Here is a 22,913-nt window from a genome sequence, read left to right on the forward strand (position 1 = left end):
GAGGGCCAAAAAAGACCCAACTGCTACAATCTATACAACTCTCCATATCTAGTCTTAGGGCCTGTCTACACAGGCAAATTACTATGCTGTAAACCTCTCTCCTCCTCTCTGCCCCTCCACCCGTCTCTCCCACTTCCTCTTCCCAAGCAGAGCAAGTTAGAGTGCTGTGAAGTGCCAGGGTGAACAGGTTTCCAGTGCTCTTAGCCACTCCCCTCACAGATGTGCCTTACCTCTAGCACTGGGAGGCATTCAGGCCCAACCTAAATGTTTGTGGGGCCCAATGCAGCACACTGACAGCAGAGCCTGGCCGGTGAAAGCCTTTGCTTGCTTTGCTGAAAGGCTGGGCCTTCCAGCACTTTTGCTGTGACCACACTGCCGTAGCACTGCTTTGAAACTGGAATATGTAGATAAAACTACAAACATACCTTGTGGTCCTAAATTTACATTTGAGTAGTTCCTTGTCTTGGAACATCAAGCCTGTTACTTCTGCCTGGCTGGTCTGTCCATCTTTCTTCTCCACTGCCATTTTTGTCCACTCAACTGCTTAGCATTTCTATGGTATACGGGACTGGTTAATGTAATTTAGGACACATTTCATTCTCTATGAAGGGTAACATAAAAGAAATTTTAAAAAAAGCCTATTCCTAGATGCAGTCTTTCAGACATTGCTTTCATCAACAAAACCAATATCTACCTGTTGTGACTACAGCATCAGGTGAACCTGATACCAGAATTCTCATTCTCTACCTAAGAACAATAAGCAAATATTAAGCTTGTGGACTATGATGCCTATAATTACCTAATTAGCCCAATTTTCAGTGATCCAGAATATCCCTGGCTCAGGTAAAAAATTTGACAGGAATTGTAAGTAAACTGCATTTTTGGGAGGGGGGGAAAAAAAAGGACAAAAACTAATTCCTTCTACAAATCTCAGAATTAATTAGATGACATTACTTGTCTCATCTCCAATACTGTAAGTGATTAATAAAATTAAAATTTCAGGTACTTGCCAAATGCACTAAGCTACTGTCAGTAACTTGTACATTAAAGAATTAAAATGCTAGAACTGAGGTATCCATTCATAAATCACCAAAAAAAACGAAAACAGAAGCACTTAAGTGTTGTTGGGATGAAAAGCTTGGAGATACCTAGAGTTGAATGTAACTGCTTTCCACTTCTCTTTACGTTAAAAAAAAAAAATGAAATGTTTTTACACTAAAGATAAGTGCTGTTGCTTAACTGACTTCTTCCTATACATTGAGTCTGCCTGTGACTGAAATGAAGAACTACTTCTATGGATGAATGTGAAAGAACAAACTTTAACGCCCTCAATCAATTCCAGCTCCTCTAATTCCCATTTGCCTCCTCTGCCCCTAGTCTTGGCATCTTCCTTTGGCCTGAAAGCTTAAAATTTGTAAATCTACCAATTGCCACCTCAGAGAATTCTCACACACAGCAGTACTGTTTTGACGCTGCTGCTGCAACCACAAACAGGTACATGTGAACCTGGGACCTCTGCAGCTTGATGCATGAGCCTCTTGAGCTTCACCTATGTGACAGCTGGCTCAGCTAAGGTTGCAGATACTCATTTTCTCCCTCTGTAAGTGGCTTAAGTGCCACTGCAAAGGACAGCAAACAGCTCCCAGCAGGCGTGTGGGTTAAACCTGAATACATATTTATCTGTGTTCCTCCATGTAGCCTGGCTACTGCAGCTCCCTTATAAGCTTCTACGATTGATGAATAAGCAGAATGATCGAAATACTATCAACTGCCCCTTCATCACAAGAACCAGTTGAGAGGCGTATCATCTATTTCAGCCCAAGATTTCTCCATTAGCTTATTCCAGCTCAGACCACTTTCTCTACTTCACTTTTAGCCTTCACTGCTTTTCAGATTTAATCTTAAACATGTATTTTCTCCCTGCCCATGCCCCATGTTTCTTCTCCCCTCTGCTACTGCCCTCATGAATTAGTGAGCACATTCAGTGCCAATCCTTCACACATCAGCTCTCTTTGGAATCTGCTATCGTGTATGATTGTGTGGTCAGATGCTGTACAAAAGATGCTATGTCAAGTTTGTCTTAAAAAAGGGTTGTTTTGTTTGGGAATGCTGTACTGAGTTTGTCCATCTTGTTCTGCTGAGAAATGCAAGAGGACGCAGAGCTTTGGTGATTGTTTTGCTTGAAATTCTGAAGTTGTTAGAAGATAATATTTTCAGACTACTAAATGCATCAAATCAATTGATATGTATGGATTAGCTGGATTATAATTAGCTTGCTGAGGGAAGTTAGCTAGGTCTGGAAGATACATCAGATTTTCAATGGTATATTAAAAAAAAAAAGTCATTTATTGCATGTCTCAAACTGATGCCTGGATTATTCATATCTAAATTAGTTAAAGGAAAATAGACTTAACCTCTAAGGTTGAATGCAGACTTTATATACTTTCTCTCCATCAAGCCTGGGAAATACGAACAAAAAGATTTTTGAATTGTACGTCTCACACTCTTCTTCATCCTCAATCTGGGGTCATCCTCTCCAACAAACTTATCTTTAAAGTCATAATTGGGGGGTGAGGTGGGGGGGGAAAAAAAAAAAAAAAACCAAACAACTTTGCCTTTCATACACTTTGATAAAGTAGCTCACTGTTCTGAAAAAAGTAGGGATTCAAATACCATGGTAACTATACTGTAAACCAAGAGATACATGGCTTCACATCAGTATCCGATTCTGATGCCAAAATATTTTGCTGCTTCTCAATCAGATTTATTTGTGACTTAATCTTCTGATTTTCACTTACAACTGGACTATACCAGGCCTATAAACACATTACAAAACAAGAAGTGTATTCCATGTGCTACTAAACACATGGGAAAACTGAGAATTTGAACACAAGGAAGATTAACCTTCTGTTTTTAAAGTGGAATGACAGATGCTAGAAAGGCAGGATGATTTTGGGAGACTTAAATTCTAGTCACAGCTCTGACAAGGATGTCCGGAATAATTTTTCTTCTCTGAATATACAATATTGTGTTGACACGTAGTCAGAACTTTTAAATATAGGTAATGCTCTGAAGCCAAATAAGTTACATCTCTAATACATCCGCAATAGGTTGCCTCAGTGATACCTGAAACCAAACAAGTTGACTGTGGAGACTGCATCTCCAAGTGCTTTCTGGTCACATCTGAAGGAATTTTCCAGGTGTTTACATTTAACTTATGCCCTAGGTCTTCTAGTTGAAAACAACCTTCAACTGCAGCAAATAGAGTCAACTAAAACATAGCACTGGCTTATTTGTAAGTTATGAAGTTTTTAATATATTACCACATTTAAGATGTTTAAAGCAGGAAGTCTGAAATGAAGCGTGAAAGTTACTTCAGGACATGGGAAAGTGTGGATGACTGTGACGTTACAAATGGCAAATGGGCCAACAGTGATTTTGAAGCATGGTATTCAGTACTGTAGGAGCAAAACCACACACAGCCTTCAATTTAATAAAACATAGTTATCTTCCCTTCCACTGAAAAGGAGTCACCAAACTGAACTGGGTTGCCAACTGAAGCTTTTCAGGACATGGAAACTTTTGTTTATCTATGATACACAAACCTCTCAAGTGTGCCAGATTTTTGTAGAATGTTTCACATTTCAGTTTCATGCAGCTGCTTGTTCTGTCACACGAAAGGCAGGTATCATTTTGCCAGGGGCACACAAGACCATGCAACAACATAAATTATCTGACGGAGCCAAAAGACCTAGATTTTAATTCTCACTTCTACTCATCTGTATTTTGTTACTATCCACTTCAAAACCCCTATTGAACAAGGCAGGAGGCAGTCAAGTATCTTTTCACCACTTAAAAAAAAGAGAGAGAGAGAAAGGCTGCACTGTTACTTCAGAAAGAACTGAGAGTAGAACTAGACCTTAAGATAAGAGCCAAATCAAACTAGTCTGCTTACCTACACAAAAATTACTGATTTAGCTCTGATACAACAATTCCATTCAAGTAAAACCAAGAACAGAACCCAGAATTCCTGAGCCCTAGGGTTGTACTGTTGTCTATGGAACAGTAGTGTAACTCACTGGCAGAATATGTAATGCTTTCCCTTCTCATGGCCAGTTCACAAACAAGATAGCTGTTATTCTGGTAGGTCAAATAGTACAGGTTTGTGCCAGGGTTCTAAGAGGCCAGATGTTAAGCCCACTAGTGATCTGGGTGGGGATTTCCTGTTTTTTAAAGGAATGCTCTGTTTAGTTAAGAAAAGCCATCCCTAATAATAAGCTTTATATATAAATACCCTTATAAATCTGTCAATTGTAGCATGAAGCCAACACAAATTACATGCCTCATAACATGAATTCTTGAAGATGAGTTTCCCTGTGGGCGCTCCACTCCTGGTGTAGGTTTGTCCCTGTGCCTTCTTTCTTTTTGACCAGTGTCTATAAATGCCATGCATGCATGCTACCTAACTCATGCACTGTTATCCAGTGAAGTATTATGTTTGTCCTGAACCCCTCAATTTCTCTATTGAAAAGCCTGGTTTAGCTTTGAAGCAGAGGAAAGCAGGGTGGGTAATGGAACCAAATAGGGACATCACCTCTCAAAAAGTTCTAGTTACTGCCCAAGGTGAATAACCTTTCCTCCTTCAAGAAATGTCCCTGTCAGTGCTCCAGTCCAGGTGACTATTAGAATAGTAGGGGCTTCAGAATACGTCAAAAGATGGTAAATTGTATTACTCTGCACAGTTAGGTACCAGCTTTACAGCTTGGGTGATGACATTGCTTTTAGCAAAGGTGTGTTGTAATGTCTGGGCAGCAGCCTAACATCTCTGACAGGAGAACATTGCTGAGATATGCTGTAAAGGTGGGGATAGATAGGGTAGAATGTGCTTCCGCTGTGGATAGAGGTTGGGAGCCTTTCAGTTGATTGCACATTACTTCAACTATGCTATCTATTTAAAGAGTCTCTACATGGATATTGGAGCACCTTTGACTGGTCCACTCTGGATATAAAGAGCCTCAGTGTCTTCCGGAAGGCTTTGGTCCTCTCAATATAAAAAGGCTAGGGCCCTTCTAATAGCCAACGTGTGCACCAAGGTCTCAATGGAATTAGCATATAGTTTGGGGGAAAAAGTTGGAAGGTATGATATGGTGTGCACTGAACCACCCCCCCGCCCCCCCGGGATATAGAATGAGCGTGGTACTTTGGGTAGGAACTTGGAATGGGTGCAGTGTGTAACCATGTCTTTTAAAAAAAATAGCAGGGGATCATCCATCAGCAGAAAAATTTCAGTTTGATGACATGTTTTCAATTAATATTTTCATGTTGACCTTGTCCAAGGCTTGTGTATCCAGATTTTTACATTTGTGCAGACTTTTATAAATACTCACTCCACAAGCCTTTAAATAAAGAATTTCACCTAACAGCATTTGTTTCAGTAACATTTACATTAACATGTATTTTGGACTCAAGACACCAGCATGAACAAGACAGTGATTACTTATGTTTGAGCTTAGAATGACATCAGTTAGTATAGTATACCCACACAGTATTAAACTGTGGTTTTACCATACATTCCTGGTATGGTTTGAAAATATCATGCATCTCTTCATGCTGTATACAAATCACTACTAAACACGTGCTCTGGCAAAACAAATTGTTGGATCACCATTTATGCAAATGAGTTAATCTGTAGATAACAATCTACATGTAGGTTTGTTCCTCATCTTGGCAGGATTTGAACTCAAAAACCCAATAGCTGCCAGGAAACAATTGCTAGTAACATGCAAAAACCCATGAAAAGTACTGACTGGTAACAATGGGCAGGAATACAGTCTGCTCCATTTGTGCCTGCAGGGGGTGGGCATTACTGGCTCTGTGGCAACCTCCACCCTGCCCTAGTCTTAGCACTAAACTTCTCTTTATGTCCAACAATTAAAAAAATTAATATTAATTGGTGACTATATAAAAATTAAATCAAATTATGGCAGAACTCCTTATACTACAAAATATGTTAACTGCTAGAATAGAGTTTGGAAACAAATTAGAAAAAGCCAAATTAATGTAACTGTTACCTTCCACTCATTTGTATAACCTTACCTCAATCAGCTTATTGGCATGTTCACGGAAAACCTGTGCATATTCCTTAACTTCTTTTTCATTTCCATTCTTGGCAGCTTCAATCAATACTAAAAGTGGAACGTTGGTTTCCAGAAAAGAATCTGACACGTGATCCATAACAGCTTTGCGGAGCTAAGAATTAAAATAAAAATTAGCTGAGGTTTTTGGCACTGAGTTCAACTCCTATTTTTTTGCATCTTATTAAAAAGAAAGTGTTTGTCACAATTATGATTCTTAATATTTGTTTAGCAATGGCACCCTCTGTCGCTGTGTGACACCACGCTCTCTATAAGGGGTGGCCATGCAATTTTTGCGCCAATTTAAGCAAATCAGAATCTGCAACATCTCATTTGTGCACATTAATAGTTATTTTAAAAGTGTAGATATTGGCTTAGCTTCAGTGACTAAATATGTGCTTTTTCTCTTGAATATTAAAAAAAAGAACACTGGTTTTGGATTTAATTCCATGTACAGATTTTGAAAAAAGTTAAAATAAACTTCTTATACATTTTCCTACAGCCACATTTAAAAAATTTCCCCTTAACAAAAAAACATCCTTACATGTTACCATTGTACACTTTTGCTACAGATGTACTTGTTTGTAATTTAAGCGCTAAAAGTTATATTTTAAATAAATTTCTAAAAGGTCTTCGCTATATGGTTATCTATAGGCGAGTGTAATTCAAACAAGAATAGTCACCCAAACCAAGTGCTTCAAGCTTCTAGCTTTCAAAGAACTAGAAACAAAAAATGAATGGAACTACTGTCATTACAGAACATAAACTAGTCCGATGGAAATATTTCCAAGACAAAACATTCAGAACTGCATTAATTTCTATAAACACTATTACTACATTACATTAAATATTTAACCTACCACATACCTGTCTACGCAGATCCCTAGTCTTTTTAGTCATTTTGTCTATTGCAGAATTCAATGCATCACTTCTTTCTTTGCGTCCAGCCTGGAAAGCAAGATAAATACAATAGTGTGTGTTGTCCAGGAGACAAAATACCCTTGATTTATTCCACCATTCCTAATTTATTTTAAACAGTATGAAAAGCAGCACGTTGTACCAATGCAGAACTAAGTGATCTTTGGATTCACCCTTATACTCAAGCAAGACTTTTAGTGTTTCATGGTGGTCCCATCTCATGCCTTCCCTCCTCTACATTTTCTTCTTAGAGAAAATACGGAGAACATTAGAAGAGTTTTCAGATTGTTAAATTTGAGATAATCCAAAAATTCAAGTACAATATTATGTATTCCTTCCCCACAGATCTGACCATAGTTTCTTGTGCTGGATCCACTTTGATTCAGAGTTTAAGCAGATACAACTCTGACGTCCTTAAAACTAACATCAGAAAGCATTATGCCATGGCTTCTACTCTCACCTTGGTATAAATATGTGCAATATAAAAATGGTAAGTCCAAAGAGATCACAAGAAACTCTCTCTCTAGAGTTTGAGCGCAACAAGAAAGTCCTGTGAGACTAACAGGTGTTTTGGAGCATAACCTTTCGTGGACAAAGACCCGCTTCATCAGATGCGTGAGTGGTGGTGGGGGGAGGGGGGTCACAGTAAAAAGGAGGCCAGAGCTGACGAGGTCTATTCAGTCAGGGTGAAAATGGCCCATTATCAGTAGTATACATCAAGACAGGAGAAAAAGAGTCAGATCAGTCGGGGGGATGTGGCCCATCGTCAGATTCTAATGTGGAGGTGTCTAATGTAGAGTTTTGCATTCACATCATCCACAGAGGACAGTTCACATGTTGCCAAACTATAAGCCAAAAAAACGGTATGCATTTTAAACTACAGAAACCTAAAAAAGCACTTAAGTTCAGTACAAACATCAGGCATAAAAATCTACCAATCTCACAACCAAAAGCAATTTTAAAAAGAGCAGAGTATTGCATCAACCTATTGTCCAGAAAGGATCTACAGTAGCCTTGTTATGAAGGAGAAACAAGCTTATAGCTTGGCTTTCATTAAGTAGCCATATGGGTGACCGAGCAAAAATGTAATCCATTGTACCAAGAAATTCTAACAGTGATTTTTAACAGGTATGGCTAGTTTCTCGTTCTGATTATAGAGCACTGTGACATTTTCCCCGGTCAGCCCCTGTGGGTCCCTGTGCTTCCTGGCAGTTCTTTGTTGTGCCTCAGACTCAGAGACTCCTTATCCGCCCAGGCCTTTCCAGAGGCAGGTGTCTCCGCTTAGCAAGCCAGCCTCATCACAGGCAAGTCCAGAATGGGGAGAAAAAAAAAAAAAAAAAAAAAAAAGACAGTCCCCTTACAGGCCCGCGCCTGCTCAAATGGAGTAAACCCTTGGGAAAGGGTGGGGTGTGTCCGGAACCAGTCCTCTACCCTGGACACTGGCCCAGGGTCTCTAAGAGGAGAAGAGGCCGCTAGCAGGGCCTTCACCCCTGCCCCAGTGTAGCAACGTCACCCTGGGCCACTTCACCCACCACTTCCTTGTGGTACCTTCCACACTCTGCTCCTTTCCTGCTCTCCATTGCACCTTCCAAAACCTTCCCCCGTTACCAGGCGGGGAGCCTTTTATAGCAAGTGCAGGGCCTCAGCTGACCCATAAGTGCTGATTAGCCTCAGCTGTGGCTGATTCCTAACAAGGTCCCCCAGTCGCCTGCCCTGATTGGGTTTACTCAGGGAACAGGAAAAGCATTACCCCACCAGCCAGTATACGGGCCTTCTTGCAGGCTTCTGTAGCCCCCAGGCAGCAATCTGCCACAACACATACTTAGACTTTAAGCAACCACAAAGTAATTTTGCTAAGTTCTGTGCCATGCTGAATGTAATTATACTACTGAGAGAAGACTAGACTTTTGCATAAAAACAGCTCTTAAGTGATTGATGGTATTAATCCTAACTAGGAACAAAGAGGCTGGTTTTACTTGCTATTAATTGCATATCTACACCACAAATTTAAGCAGACTTGATTTGACTAGGCTAACTCTCAGCCACTGCAGTAATTACTATGGTAGTGCACATCCACAGTGCCCTTCTTCCATCAGTAGTAACAGAGGTAGCCTTGTTAGCCTGTATCCTAACAAAACAAAAAAGAGCGGTCCTGTAACACTTTAAAGACTAACAAAGTAATTTATTAAGTGAGCTTTCATGGAGAAGACCCACTTATTCATATCTGGAAATAGAAGGTACAGTGAACCACTGTCAGTGGTTCATGTCCTCATCAGAGGCACTTCCACTGATTTAACAGGAACAGTGGGGGCTACTCCCCACTCTTCTGGGAGGCTGGCAGCAGCCAGTCCCTAGCTGGAGCATTCCACCCCTGGGGTGACAACCCAAGATGTTGCCTGTCATTGTCAATTTCACAGCTCCAGCATGGAGCCATGAAAAACCTTCAAGAATGACAGGCAACAGCTGATGTAAGTAACCCACAGTGTGCATACTGTTATTGCATTGTCCTAACTACCCTGATAAATGCCCTTTGCTGCTCATGTAGATAGAGTTATGTTGGTTAGTATGGCACTTATATTGGTAGAAGTAAGGCTGTCGTGTACACTGCCATACATAGGTTGACATAAGCTGCCTCATACTGAGATGACGCTGTGGTGTCCTTAGCTACCAACCATGGATTACCCAAGAGCTGTCACTTCCAGGGTCAACTGAACTGATTCTCTATCACATAACGGGATTTCAAGACAAAGGAGCACTGCAGAATCAAATTACTACTGGAACAAAAAAGTTTAGCTATTCCTCTTTTTTGTTCCAGTAGTAATTTGATTCTGCAGCGCTCCTTTGCCTTGAAATCTTGATACGAGGAAGTTTAGCTATTCCTCTTCCTAGTATCTCTCACATTCCCCCACTCTGCACCCCAAACTCCTCAGCAGCAAAAAAAAAAAAAAAAAAGTTAAATTATGCAGAAGAAAAATCTACTGATTCTAATTATACAATTATAGCTTATAAACTTTAAAACTTGTATGTAGAGAGATTTTAACCAGAAAAAGTATTGGAATTCAAATAACTCTGCTTTACCACTTATGCCCTTTATCTCACCTAAAGCGAAAACATGTCAGCTGATATTACGAAAAGTTTTCCTTAAACTGAAGTGGCCAATAGCAATCTCTGTAGAAGCAGATTAATGTGCTATGATTCACTAAGATGAAGCCTCAATTCTAAATTTATTAATTGTTACACTACCAAACCTAAAAATAATCAATTTGTTTGAGTTACCTTGGCAACAGCCATTTATGGCTCAAACGTAAGCATTCGTTATTTACTCAAATCTGCATATTTCATGGTGTCATACAAGTGGCATCTGTTGTCCGCTGTTTATGGGTTCATGGTGTGCTGACCTGGCTCTGGCCAGTTAGCCCATACCCTACTTCCATCAATTTGCCCAGGAAGACCACAGAACCTGTCTGGTGGCAAAGGCACTTGGCCAGTTTTACTGCTGAGATAATGTGGCATGAGTGCATATAATATGCGACAGGTACACTGAATATAGGTATGCTCACCACAAAGCTCACCGAGAGCAGTAGAACTTTATACTTCCCTCTTAGCCCAGCAAAGATGCCCATTCAGTAACCCTTTTTTTATACACAGATGCAAACAAGGTACATATCCCTCTGATATGGTTAGGTTAGTTAACACATGTTATCTTGTACTTGTTGGTTAGACTAGTATTTCTCACTCTGTTTCATAAAGTACCCCTTTAAAAAAACTGTAAGTACCCCCAGACTTCTCTTTTACCCCAAAGGGCACACATTTCACCCATTGAGAAACATGGTTCTAAGGTAGTTTGAGGTCTTGAAACAAGTGCCGTTCACCCTTGCAGGTGACTGTTCCCTTTCAGGAATCAGATTTGTTTTGCATACCAAGTTACACCTCACTAAAAACTAAAAACAGAAGACTACTACTGAAATCTTGATGACTTTCTACCTTATTATCAAATAAATGAATTGGTATAGAAATACTGTACTTGCATTTCAGTGTAAGAAATATGAAGCAGTAGAAACAAGTCACTGTCTGAATGGACTTTTAGATTGTACTGCCCTCACTAGTGTTTTGGGTTTGGTTTTTTTTTTCCTTCAAATGTAGCCTGTTGTAAAAGAAGGCATATCTAGATGAGCTGATGCACCCCTGGAAGACTTCAACATATCCTCCGCTCCTCCTCCTAGACTACTTGTACTTCTGGTTGAGAAATACTGGGTTAGACCAAAACATCTCTACCACCCTGTCATCCTGTTCTTATCCTTAAGGGTCAGTGTGTTCCTGTATTAACTTTGGGGAGTGTGTTTGCACCATAACTTGGTATCAGGGTGTTCTGGCATGATCCTTCTGGAATGTGTTTACACAAGCACCCAGTGCCTAGCACTTTTGCAGTATTTGGTTTTGTAACACCAACCAGGCTTCTGCTGTGTTCATGTTCTGGGTAGCGAACAAGAGAGGTATATTTTGTCATTTGGCCTGACTTCAGCTAACTTTGCTTCATATTGGCATGGTCTGACTTGCTGGGTCTTAGGCCTTAGACCAGGTACATTATATCAAGCCTCATGTCTCAGGTGCTCACAATGTCTACCACAGCAATACGTTCACTTCAAAGTATGTAGCCCAAGTCAGATTTTCAGCTATGGCTTGTCAGCTATGGAAGGTCAGAACAATAGGTAGCCAGTTTAAAACAAGCAAAAGGAAGTATTTCTTCATTCAATCTGTGGAGGTACTTAACAGAGGATGTTGTAAAAACCAGGACTTTAACAGGAGTTCAAAAAAGAAATAGGAACATTCATGGAGGATAGGTCCATCAATGACTACTAATCAGGAGGAATAAGAGTGGTGTTCCAAGCGTCTGTTAAAATCTGGGAATGGGCAAAATATGGCTCTCTTTTTATTGGACAAATGCTGTGAAAGCTTTCTGATTCAGCATTGCCTAGGGCATATGTACTGGGATCTGAGTGCTCTGTAAACCTAAAACTGAAAATAAACCACAGCTTCTTATTGTAATTTTGGAGCAGCTTGAAGCTGTGCATGAGAAATTAATTCCTGAATACCCCAGTATCTTCACTTTAAAATAATATAGAACATCTATGTCCTAAAACAGAGACTAACACCAGATTACAAAGAGAGACATCTGAACTGGAGTTTATTCTCAAGTTTGACACTTTGCAGCTTGGTCTTAGTAGAGAGAGCAATTCCCTTACGCATTACAAAGACAACTTCCTCATCTTTGATATTCATAGTGATCTTTGGCAAGTCACTTAATACGCACTGGCAGTAAGTAATTTTCTTTCCCTTCTTCCCAATCCTTAGCCCCTCCCCTCCTTCTGTCCTATGTAGCTTTGTTAGTTTTTAAAGTGCTACATGACTGCTTTTTCATTTCACACTAAGATTGTGTGATTCTTATCTGTGTTAACTGGTGCTACTAGCGGTGTGATACCCGTATCAGAAGCAATACAACTGATCTGAAAGAATTCTGCATTTCAAATAGCTAGTAACATAGTAAGAGTTAAACAGGATATCTACTCCTTGCAAGGATATGTAGCTCCGTATTCAGACGTTGTTTTAGTAGTGTCAGCATGAATTTTACAGGCAAAAATCTGTCCAACCCCAAATTGTTCTACGCCACCCCACCCCCAACTCTGCCATGAAGCCACTGACAGCTCCATGCCAGTCCCAAGCCTGGATGAAGGAGGAGGGTTGGTCAGATGTGTGTCAACGCGCTGACTGTCAAAACAACAATACGAAATGAAATCTGATGCCAGCACAACTAAATGTTAAAAGATGCCAGCTGGGATGTCGCCCGGATAAACAAGGTCCACGATACCAATCGAGCAAATGGGGGTCGATAAGTTGGCTACCGAAAGAAAATTACAGCTAACGCATATGCTATCCATTGGAACATGGAACATCCGAACACTGTGGGCAACTGGAAAATTAGATCTGCTTCGGAAGGAGATGGAGAGATACCGATGTGATATACTTGGACTGGCAGAGATGCGTTGGCTGGGATCAGGAGAGATATGCGGTTGTGAAGTCATTTGGTCAGGAAATGAAACTAAGTATGAAGCAGGAGTGGATTCCTTCTTAGCAAAACAGCTAGAAGAGCATTATTAGGATACAAACCAGCGAGTGCAAGAATGATGGTTGCACGATTCGAAGAAAACCGTTCAACATCTCAGTCGTTCAGGTGTATGCACCCATGCCGGACAGTACAGAGGAAGAGACTGAGGTATTTTATAAAGACTTGACAAAAAAGGTGGAGGAGATACCGAGGAAAGATGTGTTTGTCATCAGAGAAGATTGGAATGCAAAGGCTGGAACAGATAATGAAGGTTGGGAGAGAGTCATGGGACGGTTTGGATATGGAGAAAAACAAACAAGGTGAAAAACTGCTAGAGAGTTTGCTACAGAGAATGAGATGGTGATCTGCAACACAAGATTCCAACAAAAGGACTGTAGGAAGTGAACATGGTGATTGACTGAGGGGGAAGTCCAAGAACATGACAGATATGGTTTTGATAAAAACAGATAACATCAGTACAGCAGTACCGAACTGTCCAAGGAGCGGATATAGACTCAGACCACAGCCTAGTGATCGCAAACATCAAGATAAAACTCAAAAGAAAATGTAAGACACCATTTAAGAAAAAGAAGATGCGAGGAAGAAACAGGGAATGCATACAAAACAGCACTCGGAGAAGATTAAGAATATCGGCACAGAGAAAGACGTACATAAGGGAGTCGCAGGGATAGCCATCGCTATAGAAGAAGAGGCAATTGAGCAGACTGTTCCAGAAGAAGGAAAGATCAATAGGAAGTGGATTATCCAGAAGACACTAAAGTTGGCTCAAGAGAAGAGAGCACTGAAGATCAGAAGAGATGTCTCTGAGATGGTAGAACAACAATATTGGATGAAATGCAATGAGGTAAGGCAAGCAGACAGAAAGGATAAGGAGAAATGGTTAGAAGAGCGATGTGAAGATATCGAGAGGTATTATGGCGAATGTAAGACCAGGGAGGTGCATAAAACAATTAGGAATAATTAAAAGGAAATGGCAACCAGAGCAGATGGCAATCAAAGTTGAGAACAAAGAAGCGCTCATGAACAGGGAGAAGATTGTGCAGCAATGGACGAGATACTGCACAGATCTATACAAAGCACAGTCGGACCCGAGCATCTCAGAGAGACTGATTGAAGAATTGAAAGATCTCCCCCGAGCATCAAGAGCGAGACCGATATTTCAAATGAGGAAGTAGAAAAAGCAGTGAAACAACAACTAAAGACCAAGAGCCCTGGAAATGATAAGATCACAGGAGAGATGATCAAATACGGCAGAGAAAGCATGATTCAGGAAATACAGCGACTACGTAATATAGCATGGAAAGAAGGGAAGGCGCCTAAGGAATAGACAAGACCTGTGCTAGTGACCATACCCAAGAAAGGAAGTACATTGGAGTGCAAGAACTACAGAACGATTGCCTTAATGAGTCATCTAGGTAAGGTGCTGCTGCTGCTGCTGCTGCTGCTGCTGCTGCTAATACTGACTGAGAGATTAAGATCACAGATAGAACATATAGCAGATGAGCAAGCAGGGTTCAGTAAAGATAAAAGAAGTACCATACAGCATATATTGGCACTAAGATTGATAGCGGAGAAAGCACCATGAAAGAACAAAAATGCATACACTTGTTTTGTCAATTTTCAAAAGGCATTTGACAGTATAGATCAGAAAGTGACTTGAGCGGTGTTGGAGTCATACGGAGCGGATAGCAGACTGACAGTTGTGGAAAGATATCGATGATAATGCGGAGGCAACGGTGAGAATATGTGGGGAGTTGGGAAGCTGGTTTAACACAAGTAGACGTGCGAGACAAGGAGATCCAATATCAACAAGTATCTTCATTGCACATCTGGAGAGAGCGATGTACAAGATCAAGGAAGAGGTAGAAGGGTTATCTGTGCATGGGAAAAGAATTAACAACTTGAGGTTTGCGGATGATATAGTTATCGTTGAGGAAGATGAGGAGAAGCTAGCGAAAATGGTGCGGGTGTTAAACGAAGAAGCGAAGCAGTACGGACTGATTATGAACATCGATAAAACAAAACCAATGGTATCTGGAGATCAGGAAATAGGCAGATTAGTGTTGATGGTATTGAACTAGAAAATATCAAGAAGTTTACATATCTGTGGAGCAACATAACGTATGATCTAGACTGTAAGAAGGAAATAGTGACTAGAATAGCAAAAGCAAGAGCGAGTGAAGGCAATGGATAAGATCTGGAAAAAGCAAAGCAATTAGCTTAAGAACGAAGCTGGGCATCTTGAAAATGTGTGTATTCAGCAGCATGTTGTACGGATGTGAGACATGGGTGATAATGAAAGATTTGAAAAGAAGAATATTGGCGTTCGAAAGGAGTTATAGAAAGATTCTGAGAGTAGGATGGATGCAGAAGGTCACCAATGAGGAATTATATAGGAAGATACAGCCGAAAGAGAAGCTGCTGCAGAAGGTTATAAAATGGAAGCTACAACTATTTGGACACGTTTGCAGAATGAACGACGAACAAAAAAAAAAAATCAAGACTCCAGTATTCAACATAATGGATGGCTCGAATAGGAGAGGCAGACCCCACAGAGAATGGATAGATGATATAGTAGATTGGTGCGGAGGTAGTCTACAGAAACTAAGCCACTCTGCACCGGATAGGGAAAGATGGAAGGAAATAGTGAGTGGCATATTGACACCAATGGTCATTGAGCCAGAGGTTATTGATGATGATGATGATGATGATGATGATGATGACGACGATGATGACGACGACGACGGACGACGACCCCACCCCCAATTTTTAATCTAACTAGTTGCTATGTCACATTTAACTACAGGAATCTCTTCACAGTGGTTCCTCAAGGGAAAAATGCAATTCCCTGTTTATGCAGGGAATGGTTCAGTATATTTGTTAATCAAAATAGTTAAAAATTGTTAATTCCATTTTCATAAGCTTGTATCATCTGTTTGAAAGTAATGCCTTCCAACTAGAGCAAACACATTTAACACACCACACTTCAATTATCAGTTAGTGCTCATATGGTTCTCACAGCCAACCTCTACTTCAGGAATGTGCAAATTATAGGGCCCCCACCCAGAGGGCATGAAATTTTGTAAGGAGGGTGCAGCACAATCAGCTGCTGGGTCTCACGCTCATCCATCTAAAATTTAAAATATTGAAATGTTACTGTTTTTAATGTATGTGAATTCATATTTATATGCCAATTAATAAAATTTTTACATTCTATGTACTCATTTTCTTCCACGCACTGGAAAGTTTGTTTTTTTTTTTTTAAATATGAACAAAACTAAAATTCTGTCAAGTTGGATTACATTAGACAGATTCTGGGGAGTAGGGGCACCGCTATTAACTTCAGGGACAAAAAGTGGGGCCTAACATAAAAAGTTTGCTCACTCCTGTTCTACTTGGTGCTTCAGTGAAACCATTCTGTTTAGGGCAGAACCATCCATCGCTGTTATAAAGTTATAATTTTATAACTTTGCCACAGGATTAAAAAGAACAAAGAGTTAGGGAAAGAATGCACAAAGCTTTGTTTCAATGCCATAACTAGTTAATTTTGCATCCAAGGCAAAAATATAGAATTGCACCCCCTCATAGTATTCATAATAATATTCATAGTTTTTTGCATGGAAAAAGGGATACTACTGTAATTTATTACTTTATTAGCAACGTAAACATTAATACAGTTAAACTCAGTTGTGGTAGGACAAGACACTCATCCCCAAACCACTTCCCTTCCCCCCAAACCCCCCTCCACCCGACTTAAACTCAACACGCTTAGTGACTGGAGGTGAGGTCACACACTCAGGGGCTGAGAGGTAGGGTCACACAAGGAGGATGGGGTACCGGAAGTCAAAGAAGCTGAGGGGGGAATGCAGAGAGGATGGGGTGGAGTAACAGACAGGAAGGGGTCACACAGGCTGGGGAGTCACATACAGGAAGGGATGGAGGCACATGGGGTGAAGGGTGTCACAAACAGAGGCAGAGGGGGTGCTGCAGGAGCCAGGGCAGGCCACATTGCAGGAATTGGGAGGAGGGGCTGTTCCCGAGCCTGGCCACTGCCACGGTGCTAACCCTGTCTCCCGCCTCCTAGTGTAATGGAGATGCATGTCCAGGTGGTATGGTGGCCAAGGCAAAGGAGACCAGGAATGGACGCCATACCCCATGCTACATCCCCAGACCCACCTCCCCTCCTCCACTTGACCACCACACTCCCCCAAGCCTCTCCCTCCCACACCATCCTCCTACACCCTACCTCCGATACGTTGCCGCAGACGCCGACACTGCCACCTCCTCCTTCTCTTGGTGTCCCCCAGCCCCTACCTGCAGCACAGGCAGTCCCTCCCTTTTGCCACACCGCCTGAAATGGAACTCAATTTAACTGGTTTAATGGCCAGCCGTTAAATCAACCAAACAGTTCCATTTCAGGCATTGCAGCAAGGGAGAGCAGGGATGGAGCAGAGGAGGAGTCAGACAGCAGTGGCAGCATAATAAGCTGCAAACAGATTGTAAACAGCCACATGTGGCTTGGATGGAGCTGACCAGCTGGCTTAACTGCACCCCTGAGCTATGGCACCTGAGGCAAGTGCCTCACTGCCTCACCCTTTTTACGTCCCAGCTTTATTTAAAACACAAGTGCTTCAGAAAACTAGCAACACCCAATTATAAAATACAGAAGGACATTTTTTGTTTCCTACTCCTGTTTTGGGAGTTTTGCATCTTCCCTATCAATATGAAAGTCCCTGAAATCCAAATTTCATTCTCATGAAAGGGTGTCCTTCTCTGCAGCCTATGCATTAAGATACTTCCATGTCATTATGTGGGACTCAAAATGAATAGACTGTTCTAACAGTCTGAAAAAGCACCTCAATGGCATTAAAGCTCCAACCTCACAGGATACAGTAATCTTAAAGAGACAGTATATGTAAGAAAACAGAAGAAGGTAATTAGAAACAAGTTCATGTGAATTTCTTAGAGGCGAAAGAAGCTTGACAAAAATATCCCTGAAAATTCTTCAGGCTGTTTAGCCTGTATCATGAGTTATGGAAAATAAGTGGTGGGTTTTTTTTGCCCTGGGTGCATATAGTTAGTCAAGTGTACATTTCCTTTAAGTCTGGTTGAAGATGTATGCTCGAGAGACAGTGTCTGGCCAACACACCAGTCCAAGTGGACGGCTTTACAAGCTTTCCCAAGAATACTTATAGCAGTGAATCGTAATTCTAAACATGCAAGATTACTATTATTCTTGCCCGAACTTTCAGTTGCATGGATTCTCAGCAGAACTAATTGAGCTTATTTTCTGTGAACTGAAGTTAATAGTCACTGAAGTGAACTATCAAACTCCTCAACAGACCACAAACCTGAGTTGAGCCCCAGCCTGAAGTGCAGAGCAGACAGAATTACCTCCACATATGTCCCAGAAACTGTAATAATCTACAGTTCTCTTTAAATTGAGAAAGTATGATTTTGAAAGTGGGGAAAAAATATAATTTGATTCTAAGGAAACCAATTTTCACCGCTTCTTCACTTGAAGATAAAACTAAGAATTACAAGAAATCTCTCTAAAAAAATAAATCCAATTTGTTACTTTGGATAGGTAAACAACTTAAGCTTCACTTCCCCATATTTCTCCTCCTCTCTTCCTTGTTCACTCTAAAAACAAAAAGGAGGAATGTAGTAATAGGCAGCCCAGAAATGCCATATATTTCACCATTCTGCTATTACTACTCAAACAGAATGCACTCATTCCCTATTAAAATTCTTTTGGTGCAGGCAGATACAATAAAAATAAGCAAGAGCTAGCATTAAAAAAAGACACTGCTTGAGGCTGACTGAATACAGCAAGCAAAATGTACTATAGAAAAAACCGATTACAAATCAGTCTCACTTTGTAAATCGTAGGGATGAAGTGTTCTTACAGTTGATTTTTCCTCTATCAGTAGCTTAACAGGATCACAGTATGCACCAGAATGCTTTAAAACAGAAAAGCTTCTGGAAAACCCAAACAAAAGGAACGTCACCAGGTGACGTCAGCCTATATACAGTTCTGTGTGGTCGCAGCGCATAAGCAAATCCATTCTTGTACCGTTTCCCTGAAAAGCTTTTCAGTAAATGCACTCATGCTACTACAGGAGCTTCTCTCAGCAATAAGCCACCCATCTGCCATCAACAAGTTAAGACTAAAAGAACCACAGCTGCGGAAAAAGAACATGCGCTTGAATTAAACCACTCAACAGTCACAGGAAAAAAACAACTTATATTCAGCACTGATTCCACAATTACTGACCTGTCACATGAAATCACGCCACTGAATTTAAAAGGAGTATTTTGAGAGAGCATGGTGGATTCAGGCTTACATTAATATCGAAGGACACTTAAAAAAAAAAACACCAGTAAATTATTCAAAGGCTGTCTTGCATTAGTGTCTAACAGATTCACTGTGTTGAGTCTAAAACTACGACTGAATGCAACCTCCAATGTACTCAAAAGAATGGGTAAGTTTACACATTTTTATATATATACCTTTTATAATGAAAAAGAGCTTCAAAAATTGTTACTAAAAATAGATTTTCTAAAGTGAAGCCCTGTAAAGGCATGTTCACATAGTCACTTGAAATCTTCAATAATACAGCTAAAGATTTGTATCAATGACAATAGCTAAGTCTGTATTTAGTAAGTTTGTTAGTTCTTGCATTGAGAATTAGATTTTGAGAGATGCATGAAAGTGTAATCTACAGTGAAATCTTACACCATAATGTTCTTAGTGTACATGATCTGATAAGAATATCTTGTTGTTTCCCTAAATTATATTCTGCAGGCTTACATTTCAAGTGGCCATTAGGGGCTCGTATGCTGGCAGCACTATATGCAATGAGTATGGTTTTAAAAATGCTGCCTGCCTTGGGCATGGCTTGTCCGCCAAAATGTCGCTGTGAGAAGCTGCTCTTTTACTGTGACTCTCAGGGGTTTCACTCAGTGCCAAACACCACTGACAAGGGCTCTCTAGGTTTGTCACTGAGGCACAATTATATTTCTGAACTTGAAAGGGATCAATTTGCAAGCTTCAGTCAACTTACTTGGCTTCACTTAGATCATAATCAAATTGCAACTGTAAGAGAAGATTCTTTTCAAGGACTATATAAACTTAAGGAATTAATCCTGAGTTCAAACAAAATATTTTATTTGCCAAACACAACTTTTAGCCAGCTGCTGAACCTGCAAAATTTGGACCTCTCTTTTAATCAGTTATCCTCTCTGCATCCTGAGCTGTTTTACGGACTTCGCAAACTGCAAACCTTGCATTTACGTTCCAACTCCCTGCGGACTATCCCAGTCCGCCTTTTCTGGGACTGTCGTAGTTTGGAGTTTCTGGATTTGAGCACAAATCGCTTGCGAAGTTTGGCTCGCAATGGATTTGCAGGATTAATCAAGTTGAGGGAGCTTCACCTAGAGCACAACCAGCTGACAAAGATTAATTTTGCTCATTTCCTACGGTTGAGCAGTCTGCACACGCTCTTCCTGCAGTGGAACAAAATTAGCAACTTGACGTGTGGGATGGAGTGGACCTGGGGCACCTTAGAAAAGCTGGATTTGACTGGTAATGAAATCAAAGCCATTGATTTGACTGTTTTTGAAACTATGCCTAATCTTAAAACACTCCTAATGGATAACAACAAACTAACCACTCTGGATTCCAAGATCTTAAATTCACTTATATCCTTAACTACAGTGGGCCTTTCCGGCAATCTCTGGGAATGCAGTCCAAAGATATGTGAATTAGCCACATGGCTGAGTGGTTTTCAAGGTCGGTGGGAGCACTCTATACTGTGCCACAGCCCAGACCACACTCAAGGAGAGGATATTCTAGATGCAGTTTACGGTTTTCAGCTTTGCTGGAATTTATCTACTATTGTTACATCCATGGCTACAAGTTTCACATCTCCAACTACTGAGTATACAAAAAGAATAAGCTCATCAAATTTCCATATGGGAGACAAAGAAATTCCAACTACTGCAGGCATAGTCGTTACTACTGAAGAACATTTGACTGAACCAAACAATGCCATCTTCACTCAGAGGGTAATTACAGGAACAATGGCATTATTATTTTCTTTCTTTTTTATCATTTTTATAGTGTTCATCTCCAGGAAATGCTGCCCTCCCACACTGAGAAGAATTAGGCAGTGTTCAATGATTCAAAGTCACAGGCAACTCCGATCCCAAACACGGCTGCATATGTCAAACATGCCAGACCAAGGACCATATAATGAGTATGAACCCACCCATGAAGGACCTTTCATCATCATCAACGGCTATGGACAGTGCAAGTGTCAGCAGCTGCCATATAAAGAATGTGAGGTATAATATCTACAAGGCATCAAAAATTAAACCAGATAAGTAACCTATTTTAAAACTGTAGGGGACCTACCTATGATTCTAATTTTTACAAATGTTGACAAATGTTGACAAAGTCTAATTTTCCAAACTGCTTAATGGAAGCATTGTTTTTGGAGTAGTGCAGTACTTAAGTTTTTTTCCCCGCTTTTAAATAAAACCATATTTCCTGTGTTAAAGCGATGATTACATTAAATTTGCACTCCTAATGTTTAAAAGTCTAAAAAGATGCTCACCTCAAAAGATGTAAAATGTTTTTGTTATGTAATTATATGACTACGTGTAAGCATTTATACTTCAATCTCCATAGTCTACTTTTTCTAATGAAAACAGTCTGGATGAAAAGAAGTTAGATGTATGCAGAGATCTGTGAGGGAACATGCACTACATTTGTTTCACTGTAGTTTATGTGATCACTAACATTCCAGTTGGCTCAGTTCACTTTTCAAGGTAGACTTGACAGAAGGTTTTCCTTCTGTGATAACTTGACTCTTAAATCTACAATCAATCAATAGCAGAGAAGAATGGAAAAGAAATGTTTCAAGTGTATTGGACAGTGGCAATTTTACGCATGGTTTTCCTACCTCCATATTGATTGTCTGCCTTGCCTAAATGTACCTTTGCTAAACCTCACAGCAAATTTACAACACAGCAGTTTTATACAAAGTGACTCTCCAAATGCTTACGAAGTGCTCAACTGTTTATGTAGGAAGACTCAATACAATGCAATCAATTCAAAATATTAAGTGTATTTAAATCTTATTAGATCTCTGGTTTGACTCGAATAACTGACATAGTTTTTCAAATAATTTAGGCAAATTACTTGGGACTATGAATAAAGGGTATTTCAACAGCTTCCCCTCATGCATAAATACCCTGAAAGCAAATTTTAATTAAAAGTAAATATCAACTTTGGTTGCAAAAAGGGACTAGGGAGAGAAAAAGCCTCTTTTCCCCATGGCAGGTTTCTCATCTTGCCTAGAAGCTATTTTCATGCACTAACAAGACTGCTTTCCCTGAAGACAGAATTAGCCCCTGCAATAAGCTTTTACATATCCTTTTCTTTTGAAGCCCCCAATCTTCTCGAAGTAGTTAAAATTTTAATTGATTTCTCAGTTAACTACTTGCCAAGTGAACTAAGTTGGGTTTTTTTGTTTTTTGTTTTTTTTTCAATTTTATAGTGATGTGTAACTGGATTTAAGGCCATATGCTCTTTTCATTTTTTAAAAAATAAAGCTACTTGGAAACTCACCTTCTTTTGTCCATAAGTAGCATGTGCTATATAAAACACTTAGGATATTGCATGTAAATATTTGGAGATCTATGCAGCCACAGTGGTATCAGACACCACA

At 40.2% G+C, this 22,913-nt stretch overlaps 2 protein-coding genes across 2 annotated transcripts in view; one reads left to right on the forward strand and one right to left on the reverse strand.

The window, feature by feature from the left end:
• CTNNA1 (catenin alpha 1) overlaps positions 1–22,913 on the reverse strand; it is a 175,085-nt gene that overhangs the window by 65,631 nt on the left and 86,541 nt on the right. The window contains exons 8-9 of the mRNA XM_075010136.1: positions 7,002–7,082; positions 6,097–6,249 (exon numbers count right to left, since the gene is read on the reverse strand). Coding sequence (XP_074866237.1) covers positions 6,097–6,249; positions 7,002–7,082 — 234 coding nt within the window. The remainder of the gene's footprint in view (positions 1–6,096; positions 6,250–7,001; positions 7,083–22,913) is intronic.
• LRRTM2 (leucine rich repeat transmembrane neuronal 2) lies at positions 19,632–21,531 on the forward strand. Its single transcript, XM_075010137.1, has 2 exons — positions 19,632–19,661; positions 20,413–21,531. The coding sequence occupies exons 1-2, from the start codon at positions 19,632–19,634 to the stop codon at positions 21,529–21,531; spliced, it is 1,149 nt and encodes a 382-aa protein (XP_074866238.1).

This window comes from Carettochelys insculpta, chromosome 15, assembly GCF_033958435.1.
Source record: "Carettochelys insculpta isolate YL-2023 chromosome 15, ASM3395843v1, whole genome shotgun sequence".
Lineage (NCBI taxonomy): Eukaryota > Metazoa > Chordata > Testudines > Carettochelyidae > Carettochelys > Carettochelys insculpta.

Bases quoted from the DNA above. Each gene is read 5' to 3' on its own strand.
- LRRTM2 (XM_075010137.1), top strand. From the start codon at position 19,632: ATGCAACCTCCAATGTACTCAAAAGAATGG. The intron at 19,662-20,412 runs GTAAGTTTACAC...TCTTTTAATCAG, and splicing joins CAATGTACTCAAAAGAATGG to TTATCCTCTCTGCATCCTGA.